Source organism: Herpailurus yagouaroundi, unplaced genomic scaffold (assembly GCF_014898765.1).
Source record: "Herpailurus yagouaroundi ecotype Mexico unplaced genomic scaffold, PumYag 192, whole genome shotgun sequence".
Lineage (NCBI taxonomy): Eukaryota > Metazoa > Chordata > Mammalia > Carnivora > Felidae > Herpailurus > Herpailurus yagouaroundi.
The window spans coordinates 26,735,167-26,752,162 of NW_024412423.1; the positions used below are offsets into that span (position 1 = coordinate 26,735,167).

Consider the following 16,996-nt stretch of genomic DNA (forward strand, 5'->3'; position numbering starts at 1 on the left):
CCATCAAAATGTACTCTTCTTCAGAGATTTCATTTCAGATTTCATTTGGAAGGTGATAGGGAGGCCTCCACAAATATTTGCTGAATGAATGAAGCTAAAATGAATTACATCAACAAAGAATGCCAGCCTCTGGATGCTTAGCTATTCCCAGAAGTATTAGCATTCTTAAGCAGGAAGCTTGAATTTCAGGCATTGTTGACAAAGGGAAGAATTTCAGGCCAGCCAAGTTGAGTGATATATTTGGACAGAGATGCTTGCTGTTCCATGGCTTCTTAAACCCACAAAAATTTATTAAGACCCTTTAATGCTCCTTTGAAACCAAAGTTGACATTAAAATGTAAAACAGTGGTTGAGAAGCACTGTTTGCATCTAAGGAAAAAATTGTGGATTAGGAATCAGAAGACTGGGTTTCAATCCCCCATGTGCCACTAATCAGTTCCTTGGACAAGTAGCTAATGATTACCAACATTTAGTGAATATCTAGTATGTGCCTGGCCCTGGCTTTGTTCACACATAACATTTTTGCAATTCCTTGAGGTGGGTGTACCTAGTATCTCTTTTATAGACAGGGAAACAGGTTCAGAGAAGTCAGGTGTCATGCATGAGGGCACTCCCTAATAAACACCAGGGACAGGACTCAGACCCAAGTTTGTGTCAGCCTGCTCTCCTGTTCCTCCCCCTGTCCCCTGATGAGGCACCCCACATCTCCTGTGAACGTGTAAACTGGGGGCAGGGAAGGAAACTCTTGGGATCTGAGGAGTTGCTTTCTAAGATCCCTTTCATATGATTTCCTCACTATAGTGTTATTTCAGGATGAATATGGGAAGAAGAGAAAACAAGGCTGGCCCTAAGAACTCATTCGGGAACGTAATTTAGTGGTTAGAGTGAAGGCTTGGAAGTTAAAGTTCTGAGTTAAACTTATTAGGCATCAACAACATGGGTAGTCAGGGCACCTTCATCCTAGGTTGTGATGAGATGCACCTGAGACAAAGCCTGTGAAGTGTGTGGCCCAGTGGGCTGTGCTCAGTGAGCACTCCATGACCATCAAATATTTATTAGCCTAATCATGATTGTGATGAACGCTATAAAAAAAAGTATTGCAAAGGCGGCCAAAAGGGAGGACCATAAGAGAAGAGGCGGATGTTTTTCAGAGCACAGGGGGGCCAGATAACTTCTGCTAGCCAATGTGGAGAACGAACTGCAAGTTCAGAGGCTCCCAGGGCCTGATATCAACCAAACAGAGGCCCAGGAAGGCTCCGCAGAAGGTAAAGGAGTTCCCAGCAGCCGCAATAGAGGCAGGAGAGAGCCCCTGAAAGGCAGGAAGCCTCGAGGCCGCAGGAAACATGAGCTGGAGAAACAAAATGGGTTTGAAAAGCCAAGCCTGGATTAAGGGCTGGAGGCTTGAAAACTGGAGCAGGAGAGAGAGCCCCGTGAAGAGTTCAAAGTAAGTCACTGCTCCACAGTTTTTTCTGATATCTGTACTATTGTCTCTGATTACCAAATTAATATACTGGTACGTTATAGGGCTTTATATGATGCAAATAGCAAAAGAGTCCCCTACCCAAATTTTGAAAAATCTTTTTATTGCAGTTTAATACATATAGAGAAGAAACGCACGAGCCATATTTGATGAATTTTTCTCATCGTGAATACTCCCAGTAGCCAGCACCCAGATTATGGAACATAACGTTAATCAGAGCTCCAGAAGTTGCCCTGTCTTGCCGCCTTCCTGTCACTACAGAGCCCAACAGGACTCTCTTTCCTGATTTGTTTCACCATAGATTAGTTTTACCTATTTTAAAATTTTAAACAAATATGATCACTAAGAATATACTATTTTGTGTCTGGCTTTCTTCACTCAGTGTTATGTTGTAAGATTCAATGATATTGCTATTTAGTAGTTCATTGCATAGATACATGACAATTTATTTATTCATTTCATTGTCAAATATTGATGGGTTTGAGGGTAATTTCCAGTTTTTAATTATTGTAAGTAAAGCTAAGATCACTCCTATATACGTTTTTTGGTACATACATGTATTCATTTCTCTTTTGTATACCCCTAGGAGTGGAATTGCTGGGTTGTAGGATGTACATAGGTTCAGCTCTGGTAGTTGCTACCGCACAAAGTTTTAAAAGCAAGATCTCTGTGTGGGCTCCTGGAGAAATTTTAGAGTACCACAACTCTCTAAGAGAAGAGAATGAGGAAAGGGCAGTCCGGCGGTGCTTCTCTAATGACCTTCCCATGGATCCCTCTGCCTCCAGTCTACCTAGGACATCATGGCAAGATGACCTGCTCCAAATTCCACTTTTATCCTGTCATCCCCATCCACCCTCCCCGACAGAGGCCCAACCACACTTCCAGGCCAGCATTGGATCACACACCTGTGCACTTGCTGGCCTTTGGGATTTTAGTCATTTCTTCTATTCACTCATCCAAGTGACAGATATTGAATGCCAACAACTCAATTGCATTGTTTTAGAATCTGGGATCAGAGCAACGTACACACCCCTACCTTCATGAAGCTAGTATTGTAGCAGGAAGAGATAGACAATAAACAAATAAGAATATGTTAGTGGTGATAAGGGCTCTGGTGGAAAAGAAAGCGATGTAAGAATAAGAAGAGCAGCGTGGCAAAGGGATGTGCTATTGTCTCATAGTCCATCAGGGAAAGCCTGCAATGCAGACGAGATCTACATTATGTTTTACATGATCACTCTGGCTTTTATGTTGGAAAGGGCTATATGGGAGCAGGAGGAAGAAAGGACACAGGATGCCATTGCAAGATTTCAAGCAAGAGATGATGGTGAATTGGACCAGGGTGATGGTAGGAGCAGTGATGAGAAGTGGCTGCATTCAGCATATGTTCTAAAGGTAGGAGTGATAGATAAAGGTTTGCTGATAGATGGCTGTACAGCATGAGACGAAGTCAAAGGTACCTTGTTTCCACCAGGGGCAAGGCCTCTTTGCATATACACCATAGGACAAGGCTCTGAGTCCAGAGTCTGTTGGCTGAATGGGTGGACGTCTTTCCTGGTTACAGCCAGCCAAACTTTCTATGTGAAAGGTTTATTCTCTGTTGTCTCGGAGGTAGTAAATATAAGCATTAAGACAAATAATTGGAGTCAGACTGCCAGTCCCAGCTCTGTCACTTACCAACTGTGTATCTTCAGGCAAGTTATATAACTTCTCTGAGCTCCCACTTTTGTTTTCTTCTGACCAAGAGCTTCAGTTTTCTCTTTTGGAAAAATGGGACAATGATAGTACCTCCATCACAATGTTGTCAGGGATACTGAGATAGTGTACATAAAAAGGCCTGGCATAGGGCCTAATGTTGAGTCAGGGCTTAGGAAATATCTGTTAGACCAGTTCCCAGTTAAAACAAGAAGACAGAAATCTATGGAGTAAGGGTTATCTTTATTTGAATTGCAAAATATAAATATGAACCAGGTTTGGAAATACAAGTTGTAACAGTTCAGAAATGGCACCAGAAACTTCCAGAAGGGGCCATGACAGCATGCCTTTTTAGTTTAGGTGAGGTGGGTGGGTTTACACAAAAACCCTCCTCACCTCCAAACTCTGTAGCAATTGGTAGGTTATCAATTAACAACAACAGCTCCAATGTTTCCTGTTCCTCCTCAGCCTTTTTCTTTGCTAATACCTTCTCTAGATCATCCCCTGCTGCACTGACCGCTGCATGGAGTAGCACCAGAAGAATGGCAGGAGTAAGAGAAATGTCTTGACACAGGGAAGAGGGAGTGCCCACTCTGCGGGCCTGGGGCCAGGGGGGGGTGAGGAGCCAGGAAAGCTGTAGGCTAGAAGCCCAACCTCTTCTGAGATTTGGCAGGGAAAGGACATAGGGAAACACCGGTATCTGTTACACTTTGACATCAGCACCTTGGGCTTTCAAAACACAAACAGTAGACAAAATCGCCTAGGCAAGACTGCAGTCCAACTCATAGAGTGGATCTGACAAAGTTAACTCCTATATCCTGACCTACAGACCTCCCCCTTTGGCACTGTGATTGCGGAAGGTCTTCGGAAACGTGGACAGATAATAGATGACTACAGATGGGTCACAGAACCATCTCAGATTTGTGGCAGAGGGGTGCGATGCTGAGCCAGATGGTGGGGCATATAAGGTGGAGGGCCAGGAAATTGCCAAAGTAACAGGCTAGGCACTTGAAATATTATTGTTAGATTGTTAAAAACTAAATAAATTAACATACATAGAATAAAATAAATATATAATTTAAGAGGCATCTTACAAACAAACAAACAAAAAATAGTTGTTATTTTTCCATCTGGGTAGAAGTCCCAAAATTCAGAGTTCTCAGGCTTGTGGTATTTCACAGTTAGCTCATCAAATCCAGCGCTAGAGGGTCCAAATGGCAGATCCCTTGGTGGCTACTTGAGTACATGGCTTCTCAATCTTTATTACTCTCTTCCAATCCACAAATCTTTCCTTCTTCCTCTCCTTCTTTTTTTATCAGTCAAAGATCCTGGAGCATATGGAATTTAACTGGCATCTTAATCCAGAAGTTCAGTGTTTAAACAAACTTATGGGGATAAGTGGGGTTTGGTGGAGAGAATCCGAAGGGCATGAAGGTCTCTCACTTTTGCTTTCTTCTGATCAAGATCCCATTTTGACACATTCAGTTTGGCACTTGAAGGCTCTGGTATTTTGGCAAAGCAATTATGGGAGGCCCAATCTAGATAGCAACTGGGACGAAGGAATCTTCCTGACTAGCTGTGACGTTCTTTCCCTCTGCAGAGTCTACGATCAGCTGTGTCTTCTCAGAGGTAGCAGTCCCCAGAAGATTCCTAAAGCATAAGAGGAAGGCATTTAATGCTGGATCCAGTTAATAGGTCTTAAGAGTTTCCTAGGTCCAGTCTCAGGAAGTAGGAAGATCATCTGTGAAGGGGCAGAAGAAGGGACAAAGATGGAAGATGGTATTGTCTCAGGTATCTCTCTTGGATATTTCTGTGGCAACTGTCACCCCAAGTGGAGATGACCCACTGAAAACCTTTTTGGCCGGGGGCAGCTGTGTGGTTTAGTTGGTTAAGCGTCTGACTTCAGCTCAGGTCATGATCTCGTGGTTTGTGGGTACGAGCCCTGCATCGGGCTCCACAATGGCAGTGTGGGGCCTGCTTGGGATTCTCTCTATCTCTCCCTCTATCTCTGCCCTCCCCACTTGTGCACTCTCCCCCCCCAAAAAAAATAAATAAACTTTTTTGTTGTTTATTTATTTATTTTGAGAGGGAGAGTACATGTGAACAGGGGAAGGGCAAAGAGACAGGGAGAGAGAGAGAGAGAGAGAGAGAGAGAGAGAGAGAGAGAGAGAAATCCAAGCAGGCTCCATGCTGACAGAGAGCTCAACTCGGGACTTGATCTCACTAACTGCAAGATCATGACTTGAGCCAAAATCAAGAGTCAGATGCTTAACCAACTGAGCCACCCAGGTGCCCCTACCAAAAACCTTTTTGAAAACCATTCTGCAAGGAGACCCTAACTCCACAGTAGCCTATCCTCCAACCCGTGGGTCAAGAGAAGAATTCAGCATGCCTTGGGGCACCTGGGTGGCTCAGTCGGTTGAGCGTCTGACTTCAGCTCAGGTCACGATCTCGCGGTTCATGAGTTCGAGCCCCGCGTCAGGCTGTGGGCTGATGGCTCAGAACCTGGAGCCTGCTTCCGATTCTGTGTCTCCCTCTCTCTCTGCCCCTCCCCCATTCATGCTCTGTCTCTCTGTCTCAAAAATAAATAAACATTAAAAAAAATTAAAAAAAAAAAAAGAATTCAGCATGCCTTGAAACAGATCTAGGAAAGGTGGTGATGGTGCCAGGGGGCAAAGGATGGACCATTACCTTGAGCACAGGTCTCTCTCAGTGGGAAGTAGTCATGCCCAACTTCACTTTCTCTTCATTTTCCACATCATAACCACCTCTCCTATGGTACCTGAAGGAGACAAGTTTTGTGAGCAAGATTTGCCTGCTTTGATAGGGTGTGGGTCCAGAGAAGGTCCTTCTAAAGAACACTGCCATGGTGGTTCTGTCCGTTACTTGGAAAAGCCAAGAGGGTATGGCAGCCCAACAGACCTCTGGTCAAACGCCCAACTTGCCCCAGGGAATGCCTGTCTCTAACAGCAAAAGCTATAATTTGCTGAGAACTTTCACCTCATTTACAGGATCCTCATCACAACATCCTGATGAGGTAGGTAGACAGAGATTACAATCACTGTAAGATTATAACCCTCAGAAAGACAGGCAACTTGGTCCAGGTCTCACGACAGATAATTTACACTGCTTGAAAACAGGCACAGAGTGCTTGGCAGGTTTCCCCCAGTCTAGAACATAACCTGGACTAGAAACATGGCCTGGGGTCAAGATGCCTCAGAATTAGAAGACTATACCAATAACCACATACCACCCATGCTCTATCAAACCACATACTAATGCCACCAAAGAACAGGGCAAAGAGAAAGAACTGTGTGAAGAGGTGGATCCATGGATGGGTTACTGTGCCTGCTATGAGAAGCAGGAGCTGCTATGGCCTCACAATTTTTGCCCTGTGCTCTGGACACCGGATTCATGTCATGCCAGAGAAGCCAGGTTCCCAGAGAACCTGTACTCCAGAATGTCGGTCAAATGCCTAGCACCGAGTTTGGGAGGTTGGAGGGCTCATGTGATCACAGGCAGAAGACCCAGGAGGAGGGATGGAAGTGATACGCAGAAACAGCCTGCAGGGGCCCAATACTCACCGAAACATGAGAAGCCCCACGATGACAAGCAGACAGACAGACGACAGCACCACAGCCACCACAGCCAGGACGGTCGTATGGTCATAAGTATATAAGCGGTTTTCCACCGGGAGGCTCAGCCCATGGCACCTCTCTCCGTGGTAACCTGGGTGGCAGCTGGTTTAAGACAGAACAAAGCAGAGAGGAGGTTAGTGGTTTGGCCTCTCTCTATAGGCAATGGCCCATCTACCTAAGCCAAACCCCAGTCCTCACAGCCTCAGTCTATCAACCCTTGACCCGATTCCTATCCCGATTCCTGCCCTTCCTCTATCCTTCTAGTAGGAATTCAGTAGAAGACTTTTGAGGAGCCCTTCTGAAGGTTCTGTGGCCTTCCTTCCCAATTCCTCACCCCCTACTCCATTTCCTCTGGCTGTCTGGCTGGAGATTCCCACTCCAGGCAGGGAAAAAGTGAGGGAGGACTTGAAGGTCTTAGCTAGATACGTTCCATGTGTGGATGATTTATTACATGTGTGTTAAGAGGTTTTGTTTAAGGCCTTCAGAAGACTTAGGCCCATGAGCTGGTGGGTTGAGCTGAGGGGACTGAGTATCACTCCCTCTAGTGAGGCCCCTCAACTCTGACCTAGAAATAAACCCAGGCTTCTCCACCACTGCTTCCAGCACTCAGTCCCTCTCAGCCACGGCCCAGCCTATTAATAGGTCCTGTTCATTTGCCAGGAGTCATTTTTCTCAAGTTCCCTCCATTTAACTCCCAGCTCCCCCTGGGTGCAGAGCCCAACTTGAGAGCTTAACATCAACTTTTGGCCTCTGAACCCTGGGCTATCTGGCCTCCTTCATCACAGGACAAAGCAAACAAACCAAGGTAACTTCTTGCCCAGCTGTCTTGCCAGAGTGTGGAGGAATGTCAGAAACAACCCCCTGGCTTTTCACACTCGAGAAATAAATCAGATGACAGCCACCTCTTCCAACATAAAGCACTTCCTGGAAGCTCTTAGGAAGACTCAGAAGTGCGTTCAGTTGAACAAGCACATTCATGTTCCTTTCTTTATCTGAGCACCCGAGAGGCCCTTTGATGTAGATGGAAGCCCCGTGCTAGAAAGGCCGAGCTATCTTCCCAGTGGTCACTCAGCAGAGCAGAGGTGTGGTCTTCGTTTGTCTGACTCTGAGCTCAGTTTGCTCCCCAATTGCACCCACAACTGCACTGGCACTGTCTGCCTGGGGACTTTAGGCCACTAGCTTGCTGAAGGAAGCACTGAGAACCTGGTGGGCCTCTATCCTGAGCTGCACCTCCTCTGGGAAGTACATTATGCATATGGTGCCTCAGAGCAAGGAATTCCTTCCTTCTGCCGAGAGGCACCTGGGAAACAGATCTCTCCAGACCTGGCAGCAACAGACAGGCCAGGCTGTGCTTGTGGGGTGCCAAGCACCTCTCCCTGCCCTGGATCCTCCTGGGTGTTTTGGGGAACCACCTCACTGAAGGATAAAATGTGGGTCAGGCCCATATACACATAGCAGGGCACACAGCTCTTTACCCGGCCTCTCCATGAATCTAATCTGTTCTATCAGCCAAGGTGGGCAAAACAATAACCCTCCCCCTGCTCTTATGGAAGACACTCTTAGGAGTGCCCTTGGGAAATCACATCTGCATAACAGTTTACAGTTGATAAGACACCAGCCTTACCTGCTAGCTCAGCTGAGACTCAACATCTGGTAGACAGGTACAGACCCATTTTACAGATTGAAAGAGTAAGATTAAGGGTCAGAGGGATTGTGATTTGCCAAAAGTAACACAACTAAAAAGCAACAAGGCTAAGACTAGAAAGTAGTCATAGCAGATTCCAATTCATGATTCTTTCTACTCTGAACAATGCAGGCTACCCCAAGGAAACACATATCTGATGAGGTGATGGGTTCCTGGGGCAGTCTGAACCCTGCTCTTTGACTTACTATTTTACTATTATTATTATTAACTTGAATAATAAATACCAAACATTAAAGGCTTATGTGAGCCAAGTACTCTGTGCTAATTGCTTTATAAGAATCATTTCAGGGGCTCCTGGGTGGCTCAGTCAATTAAGCATCTGACACTTAACTTGGGCTCATGGTTCATAGGTTTGAGCCCCATGTCGGGCTCCAAGCTGACAGTGCAGAGCATGCTTGGGATTCTCTCTCTCCTCTCTCTGCCTCTCTCTCTCTCTTTCTCTCAAAATAAATAAATAAACTTAAAAAAAAAAAGAATCATTTCATTTAATCTTAAAAACATCTCTCTGAAGTAGGAGTTACTACCCCCATTTTAAAGATGGAGAGACTGAGGCTTAAGTTGTTTAGCTAATTTGCCCAAGGTTACACAGCTAGTGAGTGTAAAGCCAGGATTCAACCCAGCAGTCTAGATGACTTCAGAGACTGTGCTCCCTTGGGGGAAGGGAAGCCGAAGCTGTCTGTTTTTCACTTTCAGCCATCACTCAAACCCCACAGGTAGTTACTCAGATGATAGAAATAAAGCTTGGCCTCAGAGTCCCGCAATTCAGTTACATAATCCCTCCACCCCCACCCTGAGTCAAAAGGATAATAATGTAAACATCCTAATATTACCCACCTCCCCCTCCCTTTGCAGATGACTCCTGGCTTCCCCTGGGGAGGAGGGGGGATGAGAACGTTCCAAGCATCCTGGGTGGGGGCAAGATCATGTGTCTTACCCAGAGCCAGCAACCCACCAAACTGGAACATGTTCCTCCTACCAATGTTTGTGACCCATTTCAGAATTTGTGTTACAATAGAAGTTAAAACCCTCTAGGGTCTAAAGACATCTTCCAAACTGGGTTTCTCCAGTTTGGATGTCAGAATACATGAGTTCCAGATCAGTCCCACTGCTATTTCTAGCCAAGTGATCTTGAGCAAGTTACTTTTACCTTTGTAAGCTTTGGTTTCCTCATGTGAAACACAAGAATAATAAACACCCACCTCGCTAGCGTATTTTGAGATCAAATGAGAATATACAGGTAAAATCACTTAGCAAAAGACCAAGTCTCACCAAACTGTGACTTATTGTATCATTAGACACCAGAGGGTACTGCCCTGAGGTATGGGCGGCCAAAGTCAGATGGAGCCAAAGAGAAGGGGGCTCACCATCCCTTTTCAGGATCTGGCCAATGAGGCCAAGGGGAGGCTCCAGACCCATTTCTCTTCCAACTGAGTTCTCCTCAGCCTGACTGCCCCAAGGTTTCCTCCAGCCACAGGAAATTTCACAGCCAGCTGCTGGGTCAGCAGCTAGTTAGGAGCCCCAGGAAACTGCTCTTTGAGGGCAGCGTTTGGCTGGTGACACAAAAGGGCTTTCCTGTGAATGGTGGCTGTGGAGGGCCGGCTTAGGAAGCCAGCTAGCCTCAAGCTCACAAGGGCAGCCTGAACACACCCTAGCTGGTGGTTCCTGGGTCTAGAGGGAAGGAGAAGCAACAAAGGGCCCCAAAGGTAGGTGACCAGATATCACATTTGCCCAAACCAGGAACTATGTGTCTTCTTGCTGCATTCTGCCCAGAGTACCAAAGGCCGGAGTGAGGGGGCAGCCAAATCAGACACTGAATCCAGCCCCTTGAAAATCTGCTTAGGAAGCAGAGACAAGGTCTTCAAATCAGGTTGGCATGCCCTTAGGCTAGTAAAAGCCTTAAGATACCTCTAACATAACAGCTGCCCTCTATAAAATCCTATTCAAACTCTGTAAGGACAGATAGGGAAGAAGGACACAGGCCAACATCCAATACAGCCTGGGGGCATGAAAAGCACGCTGGACTGGAAGTCAGGCACCTGAATCCCTGTCCTGTTTCCATCCACTTACTTAGCTGTTGATCTCAGGCAAATCACTTCCTACTTCCTGGCTCTAGTTTCCTTACCTTTCAACTAGAGATAGCAAGCCCTTGCCAACTTCCCTAGGGCTTTTGAGAATCCTAGGACATGACTGTAATTCCCTATCCCCTAGAATAGTTGGCACCAAGTAGGCACTCAACACATACCTGCAGGGCTCAGCTCATATTAAATGTTAATAGTGAAGTTACGGGGCAAAGGAGAGAAGGCATCATCATGAATATCATCACTATCCCTAGGGCCACCTTGGCTCTGGGCACCCTTATCTACTGGCCTTAGCTGGTGGGTCATGCCCAGCCCTCTAGGACAGCAGCCTTACAAAGGTTCTCAGCTGAGCAGTAGAAGACCACCCACCAAAGCTCTGGATCAGTTTGGCCCAGACAGATTCCTGGCCTCAATCCATCTTGACTACCCTCAGAGTCACTGCCTCCACCCTGCGCTAATGACAGCATTTTACAAATTTAAGACAAATATTCCCTACCCTATCCCAACACCCTATAAGGACTGTCTATGTTACTCTAAAGCAACTCCCTCCAATACCAAGCTCCTGACAAGGGCGTTATAGGAGAGGACACACAAGTGATCATGGACAGGGTAGAGTGATGTCTTGCCAAATGCCAAATATAGGGCAGCTTTGCTATGTAAGATCAGACAGGACAAGGAAACTTTAAAAAAAACAAGGGATCTTTACCAGTCACAACAGAAGAGATGCCAGGCAGTCAGCCTTTTTGACAGGTTGAGAGGTGGTGTGCACCTAATCATCTCCTGGCCCTGTCCACAGTCTCCCAGGTCACAAAGACTGTCCTTTGTAGGGACCTTGTGTCCAGAGGAAGAGTAGATGTTTGTAGTCTGATGTGGGTGTTGGCCTCAGGCACAGTGGCGACATTATGCCTGCCAGAAAGCACGGCTGTGCCGTCACCCCCGAGGGGTCGCCAAGGCTGCCGTTTGCTGGGTTTGGCCTAGCAGAATAGCTGCGGAACCCATGGCCCTTCCACCCAGGGAAGGGGTGGTGCTGCCTGACCGGGGGCTGATGCCTACTGGGTTGGGTTCCATTTCCTGTTAATCTGGCACAAAGGAAGTGTTCTCCCACTCCCATGGCCAAAGGCCAATACCTACCATGTCCCCCACCTCCTGGCCCTTGCTGGGATGAGGAAGAAGAGAGGAGGGGCTTCTCCCTGCTCTCATGATGATCACTTCCTGTAGAGTCCCACCGTTCCTTCAAATCAATCCATACCTGCTCACTCATATGAGTGGACATATGTCCAAGCACACACATCTGCACAGTGTGAGTCTGACTGCACCTCATACCTGCCTGCAGGGCTTGGGAAAGGAGGCCACAGGAGCTCCACTCCCCCTCAGGAAGCCTACTCTGCCATGTGTCCTACTGGCTTCTCCCATCTGGAGTAGGGCATAAGGTAGGAATGAAGGACCTGCCTGCAGGTATAAGCTCTCCTAGCCACACGCTCGTGTCTGAGCAAGCAGGAAATGTCCCCAAGGATGAAAGAGCGTCACAAACCTACACCACAGGAAATTACATCCTATGCGGGGGAGAGCCCCTTCCGCTGACTAAAAATATTTCCCCTCCTCCCAACTTCCGCCTAAAGATTGAGAAGAAACTGAGTAGAATTATGAATTCAAGGAACAGTGACAACGAGGAACAGCCACGTGACTGACAAAGAGTGTGCTGAGGAGAGTCAGCCCGGAAAGGGACACTTACATGCAGGATGGAGCCCGGAGCTCCTTCACGTATTTGCACTCTCCGTGGATGCAGAAGTCCTTGTATTTCCGAAGACATGGGTCTCTCTTCCTCCCTAACCCCTTGCCTTTCTTCTTTTTTTTCCCACGCTCCTCCTTGCTGGGTGTCACCAGAGGCTGTGGCTTGGAGGAGAAAGCAGCTGCAGGAGAAAAGTACCCTGTTAAGTTTTTGACTTTCCTGGGGTTAAGAATTCCATCCATGTCTGGACGGAAAACATACTCTGTGACCCCACCTGAAGTGAGAAGACTTGGGTAGACCCCTTGGCTCAGTGCCTCCCAGGGGCTAAAGGAGGACTGGGCAGAACAACCAGAAAGCAGAGGAGGAAGTAGAGGCTACAGGGGTCCCAAGGAACACATTTCGCAAACTCAGTTTAAGAACTTCATTCTAACAATGTTAGCTTCTATTGAGTAACTGCAGCTGACGGGGCATTTCTACCAACCTCACTCCACCGTCCGTCCCCATCTACTCCTCCACACCCACTTGGTTCTATTTTGGCCTTAAATCAGCCTCATTTCCTGATGCTGCACTCAGTGACCCACTTGCAGGAAGACAGTGTCAGAGATAAAAATTGCTTCTAGAGAAGGTACTTGGAAGGGTTTTTTTTTTGGGGGGGGGGGGGCTCCTAAAATAACAACAGTGTACATGTCCAGGTGGCCCCCTCTGAGGCACCTATTAGCACCAGGGTACCATGAGCTCAGGCCAGAGCCAGGCTTGGGGACCACAAGCAGGCCATGCCTGGTCAGGGCCTTGCTTTTTTGACTTCAAGCAGAATATTTACCCTGCTCTGTGCCCTTTGCAGCTCACCACTTCTCTCAAATGTCTATATACATTTATCCCCTAATGTCCCATTTATAGTTTTCCAGTATGGGGAGTATGGTGTATACAAGGGGGAGAAATATGGAAAGTAAGGAACTATCCAGAAGGAACTGGAACAATGATGACTCCCCCCCCCCATTCTTTCCACACTTCAAAGGGGGAAAAATAGCCTCACACATCCAGCTGGGACTGACTATGGGCTACACCCATCAGCCCATCGGGGGTCTGATGCCAGTCCCCCCATCCCCTGCTCCCAGCAGAAAAAAATGTGCCCACTCTCCATGGCTGTAGCCATGTGTCTGGCAGAAGGATGAACATCACATATTAGATTAGAGACTCAGGATCCTCAAGCTGGAAGTGACTTGAAAGAATATCATGGGGGCGCCTGGGTGGCTCAGTCAGATGAGCAGCTGACTCTTGATTTAGGCCCAGGTTATGATCTCACGGTTTGTGAGTCTGAGCCCTACGTTGGGCTCTGTGCTCATAGCGCACAGCTTGCATTGGATCCTCTGTCTCCCTCTCTATGCTCCTCCCCCACTTGCACTTTCTCTCTCTCTTGAAAAGAAATACATGTTAAAAAAAAATTAATATATACAAAAAAGAAAGGATACCATGGCTTTCCACTTTCGGATAAAAAACCTGAGGTCCCCAAAGGCATGACTTGGTAAAAGTCATGCAGGGTTGAGATCAGAAATGTGGTCTCTGGACTCCATCCATGTCCTGTATTCTTTCCCAATATACCAAGGTGCCTCATACACCCTTGTCCCTTCCCCTGGACAAGTCTAGAGCACCTGGGATGTTGAACCAGGAATGAAACAATGAATGGGCTCTGAAGTCAGCAGATCTGTGCTCTAATTTCATTCCTGAGATCTTGGGCAAATGGCTTACTCTCTCTGAACCTTGGGGTTCTTAGTGAGTAGTGGATAGCAGGAGTTCAATCTGAGAGGGTTGCTACAGGATTAATTAACCCACAATAGCATAATGAGTGCCTAGAACACAGTAGGTACTTAATAAATGGTAATGGCTATTCATTTTAGATGATAGGATCCTCAGACCTCACCTAGCAAAGCCAAGAGAAGGGAAAGCAGGCAGGTGCAGTAGTCCTCAGTTTCCTCTGGTGCAGACCCAAGCACCTTCAGAGCTCAGAAGGTGAGGCAGATGCTCAGAGGAATCGAGTGACCAGAGCCGTGGTGAAATTGTGCCAGGAGGGCCAAGTCAATCAGAGAGGGGAGGAAGAGAGTGACAGGGTGACAGCCAGGCTCTTGCCAGGGACAGGGAGCAGTGAGTCAGGTTTGCAGAGGTATGAGGAGCAGCCGTGTGGGTGGAGGGTGAGTCACAGCCCAGCTCTGCCCTGACTAGGAGGAGAGGGCTAGGAGAATCCAGGTTGTTCCGGCCAGGGTGGCCCAAGAAGGCTACTATGAGGAGACGAAGGGTGGCAGCCCAGGCTCAGCTTTAGAGCTGACCCTTGATTTATACAAGCAGAGACAGCACCTGAGGGAAGTTCTGGGTAAGGAGAGGGAACGGTGGCTGAGGAGCCGGCCTAGCAGCCGGGCTAGAACAGGTGGGTATCTTTCCAAACAAATACAGTAACTCTGGGGCCCCAAGGCTCGATCCCTGCTCCACCCTCAAGAATCAATGCAGGTGGCCTGGGGCAGGGCAGTGGGCAATGCTGGAGACTCTGGACTCTGCCCTGTGCCAGTACTCAACCACAGCCACATCTGCTGGTTGGAGGATCCCACCTGGCCCTTCCTCCCTTGGAGTCTCTCTCAAGGACTCAGGATGGTCAGGAGGTCTCCAGGCTTTGTGTAGGATTTGTGGACACACAGCATTTCTGTGTATCTCCCTAAGGACTTAGTGCCCACCATTCATAGCCTCCCCAGGAGGTGCTGGCCTCACCTGGGGGGCCAAGTGTTCCTCATTCCCCTCTGTTTCTCCAACCTGGAGACAGGTAGATGGAGAAGACTACACACCTACTATATTCCTAGGACCTCCACCTCTGTCATTTTACACATTATAGTCATTGGATATAGGAATCAAGACTTGCACCCATTTTTGTATAGAAACTCTAGGGAAAGCATCTCAATCATGACTTGTCCCTTACTCCAGCTTACCCCAGAGGAATGTACAAGACCCCAGACCCCTGCCTTCTCAATGTGCCCAGAAGGGCAGCAACTCGGCATGTGAAATTCAACAGCAAGAAAGACCTGGGACCCACATTTCAGAATCCCCCGGTATGCTTGTCAGGCCCCGCAGCTTTTCCTTGAAGTCCTCCATGAATACCTCCAACCCACAAGTGTGCCCAAACAGCATGAATCCTGTATCCACTTATTTTTCAATTGCCCACTGGGGTCCGAGGATGGGGAGCCCTCACACCCACCTCTGAAAAGGTCCAGGTCTGTCTCTTCCAAGTCCAGGACTTCCCTGCCCCGGCTGCCTCCCGAGGGCAGCAGCTGGTCTGCTGATTCAGTGGGAGAGTCCAGGTTGCTGGTTCCAGCTGCCAGTCCTCTTCGAAGCCGCTCCAGGCTCTCGCCAGTTACCAATGCCGAGAGCACTGCGGGTGAGGGGCAAGGCCGCATTAGACCCCGCGGTCACCACGCACCAATGCTGGCGCCCGTCCGCCAGGGAGCACGGGCCCCACCAAGTGGCCCGCGCTGGGGTCGCCGCAGCGACCTTCCCCCGTGCCCCCAGCACAGTGTCTCCAACCCCCCGACCTCCGGGGGCGTTGGCAGCCCTCTCACCTGCAGCCAGAAAGACCTTCAGTACCACCGACGGCAGCAGCTTCATGGTCCTGGACCCGGCGGAGGCGGCGAGGCAGCAATCACTTTGGAGGCGGCGGCCACGGGGCGCTGGCACGGGAGCCCGGGCGGGCGGAGCGCAGGAGATTGCGCCCGGTACGGTCTGCTGCGGGCCTCTGGGTGCAAGCCTGGCTGGGACCTGCGTGGAGCTAGCGGCCGCCGGGCGTCTGTCCGATTGCTCAGTCAGTCCGCCCGCCCAAGCCCTTGCGTCTCGGTTAGGTTGGCCAGCCACGCGCCACCCGCAGGTCCCTCGGTCGACTGAACGATTCCCGGCGCGCGGCTGGGAATAAGGCTCTGGGAGGCGCCGAAGCTCCGCCCCGCCCTCTCCCCCCCTCCCGCGCTGGGCCGCTCGCCCGGCTCCCGGCGCCGGCCGCTCAACCCCCGCAGCCCCCCACTCCGCGGGCGCGGCGGGGGAAGGGGCGGGAGTAGGGGGCGGCGCTCACATATTTTGGGACAAGGCCAGGGCAGCCGTCGCCAGGCTGTGGGTAGTGCTACTGACCGGCAGGTGGCGGGGACTAGTTCCTACCTTTCCCCAGACGCTTGTCGCGCTGCAGCCTTGTGACTGCTACGCTCTGCCCTTGGACACCTCTCTTTCTGCGCTGGTTCCAGGCTGGTCCCTCCAGCCATCCCTGCTCCAAACCAGGGATCTGCACCCATGTCACCTTCTGAAAGAAGACACTTCCTTTTTTGCCTAGCAATACAGCAAATAGTAAATGATAATTTATTTTATCGTTTAAAAATTAGACGCATGAAAAAAATTAGACACACGAATGGCAGCAGGTCTCATGAGCTACAAGTAATCAGAGTTGCAGTTGCAGCAAAAACAAAGGAAGTTAGTATTCCTCCAGCAGCTAGAGTGGCTTCCCTCCATGTTTCTCGCAGAGGGATAAAGTCTTCATTAAGATTTTTGAACTATGGATTATAGTTCCCAGGCTTCTGGGATTGGAAAGACAACGGTTGTGCAGCAAGCCTCATACTTTTTTTTTTTTTTTTTTTTTTTTTTTTTTTTTTTTTTTTT

The 16,996-nt window shown here is 48.6% G+C and overlaps 1 protein-coding gene across 2 annotated transcripts; it reads right to left on the bottom strand.

Annotated features, from left to right (window-relative positions):
• Positions 1-3,399: 3,399 nt before the first annotated feature.
• On the bottom strand, positions 3,400-16,254 carry HBEGF (heparin binding EGF like growth factor). 2 transcript variants are annotated; one of them, XM_040444674.1, is made up of 6 exons: positions 15,922-16,254; positions 15,561-15,734; positions 12,329-12,506; positions 6,760-6,915; positions 5,867-5,957; positions 3,400-4,916 (listed from the first exon to the last, which is right to left on the bottom strand). In XM_040444674.1, exons 1-5 carry the CDS (start codon positions 15,965-15,967, stop codon positions 5,885-5,887), a joined length of 627 nt encoding a protein of 208 aa, XP_040300608.1. In that variant the 5' UTR covers positions 15,968-16,254; the 3' UTR covers positions 3,400-4,916; positions 5,867-5,884. The 2 variants fall into 2 exon arrangements, with proteins under 2 accessions (XP_040300608.1, XP_040300607.1); XM_040444673.1 differs by having other exon boundaries at positions 3,400-4,825; positions 15,922-16,253.
• Positions 16,255-16,996: the final 742 nt, after the last annotated feature.

Coding starts and splice junctions, on each gene's coding strand:
- HBEGF (XM_040444674.1), bottom strand. CDS start 15,967: ATGAAGCTGCTGCCGTCGGTGGTACTGAAGGTCTTTCTGGCTGCAG. Junction 15,735..15,921: donor GAAGGTCTTTCTGGCTGCAG/GTGAGAGGGCTG, acceptor CCTCACCCGCAG/TGCTCTCGGCATTGGTAACT. Junction 6,916..12,328: donor CTCCGGGCTCCATCCTGCAT/GTAAGTGTCCCT, acceptor GTCTTAAACCAG/CTGCCACCCAGGTTACCACG.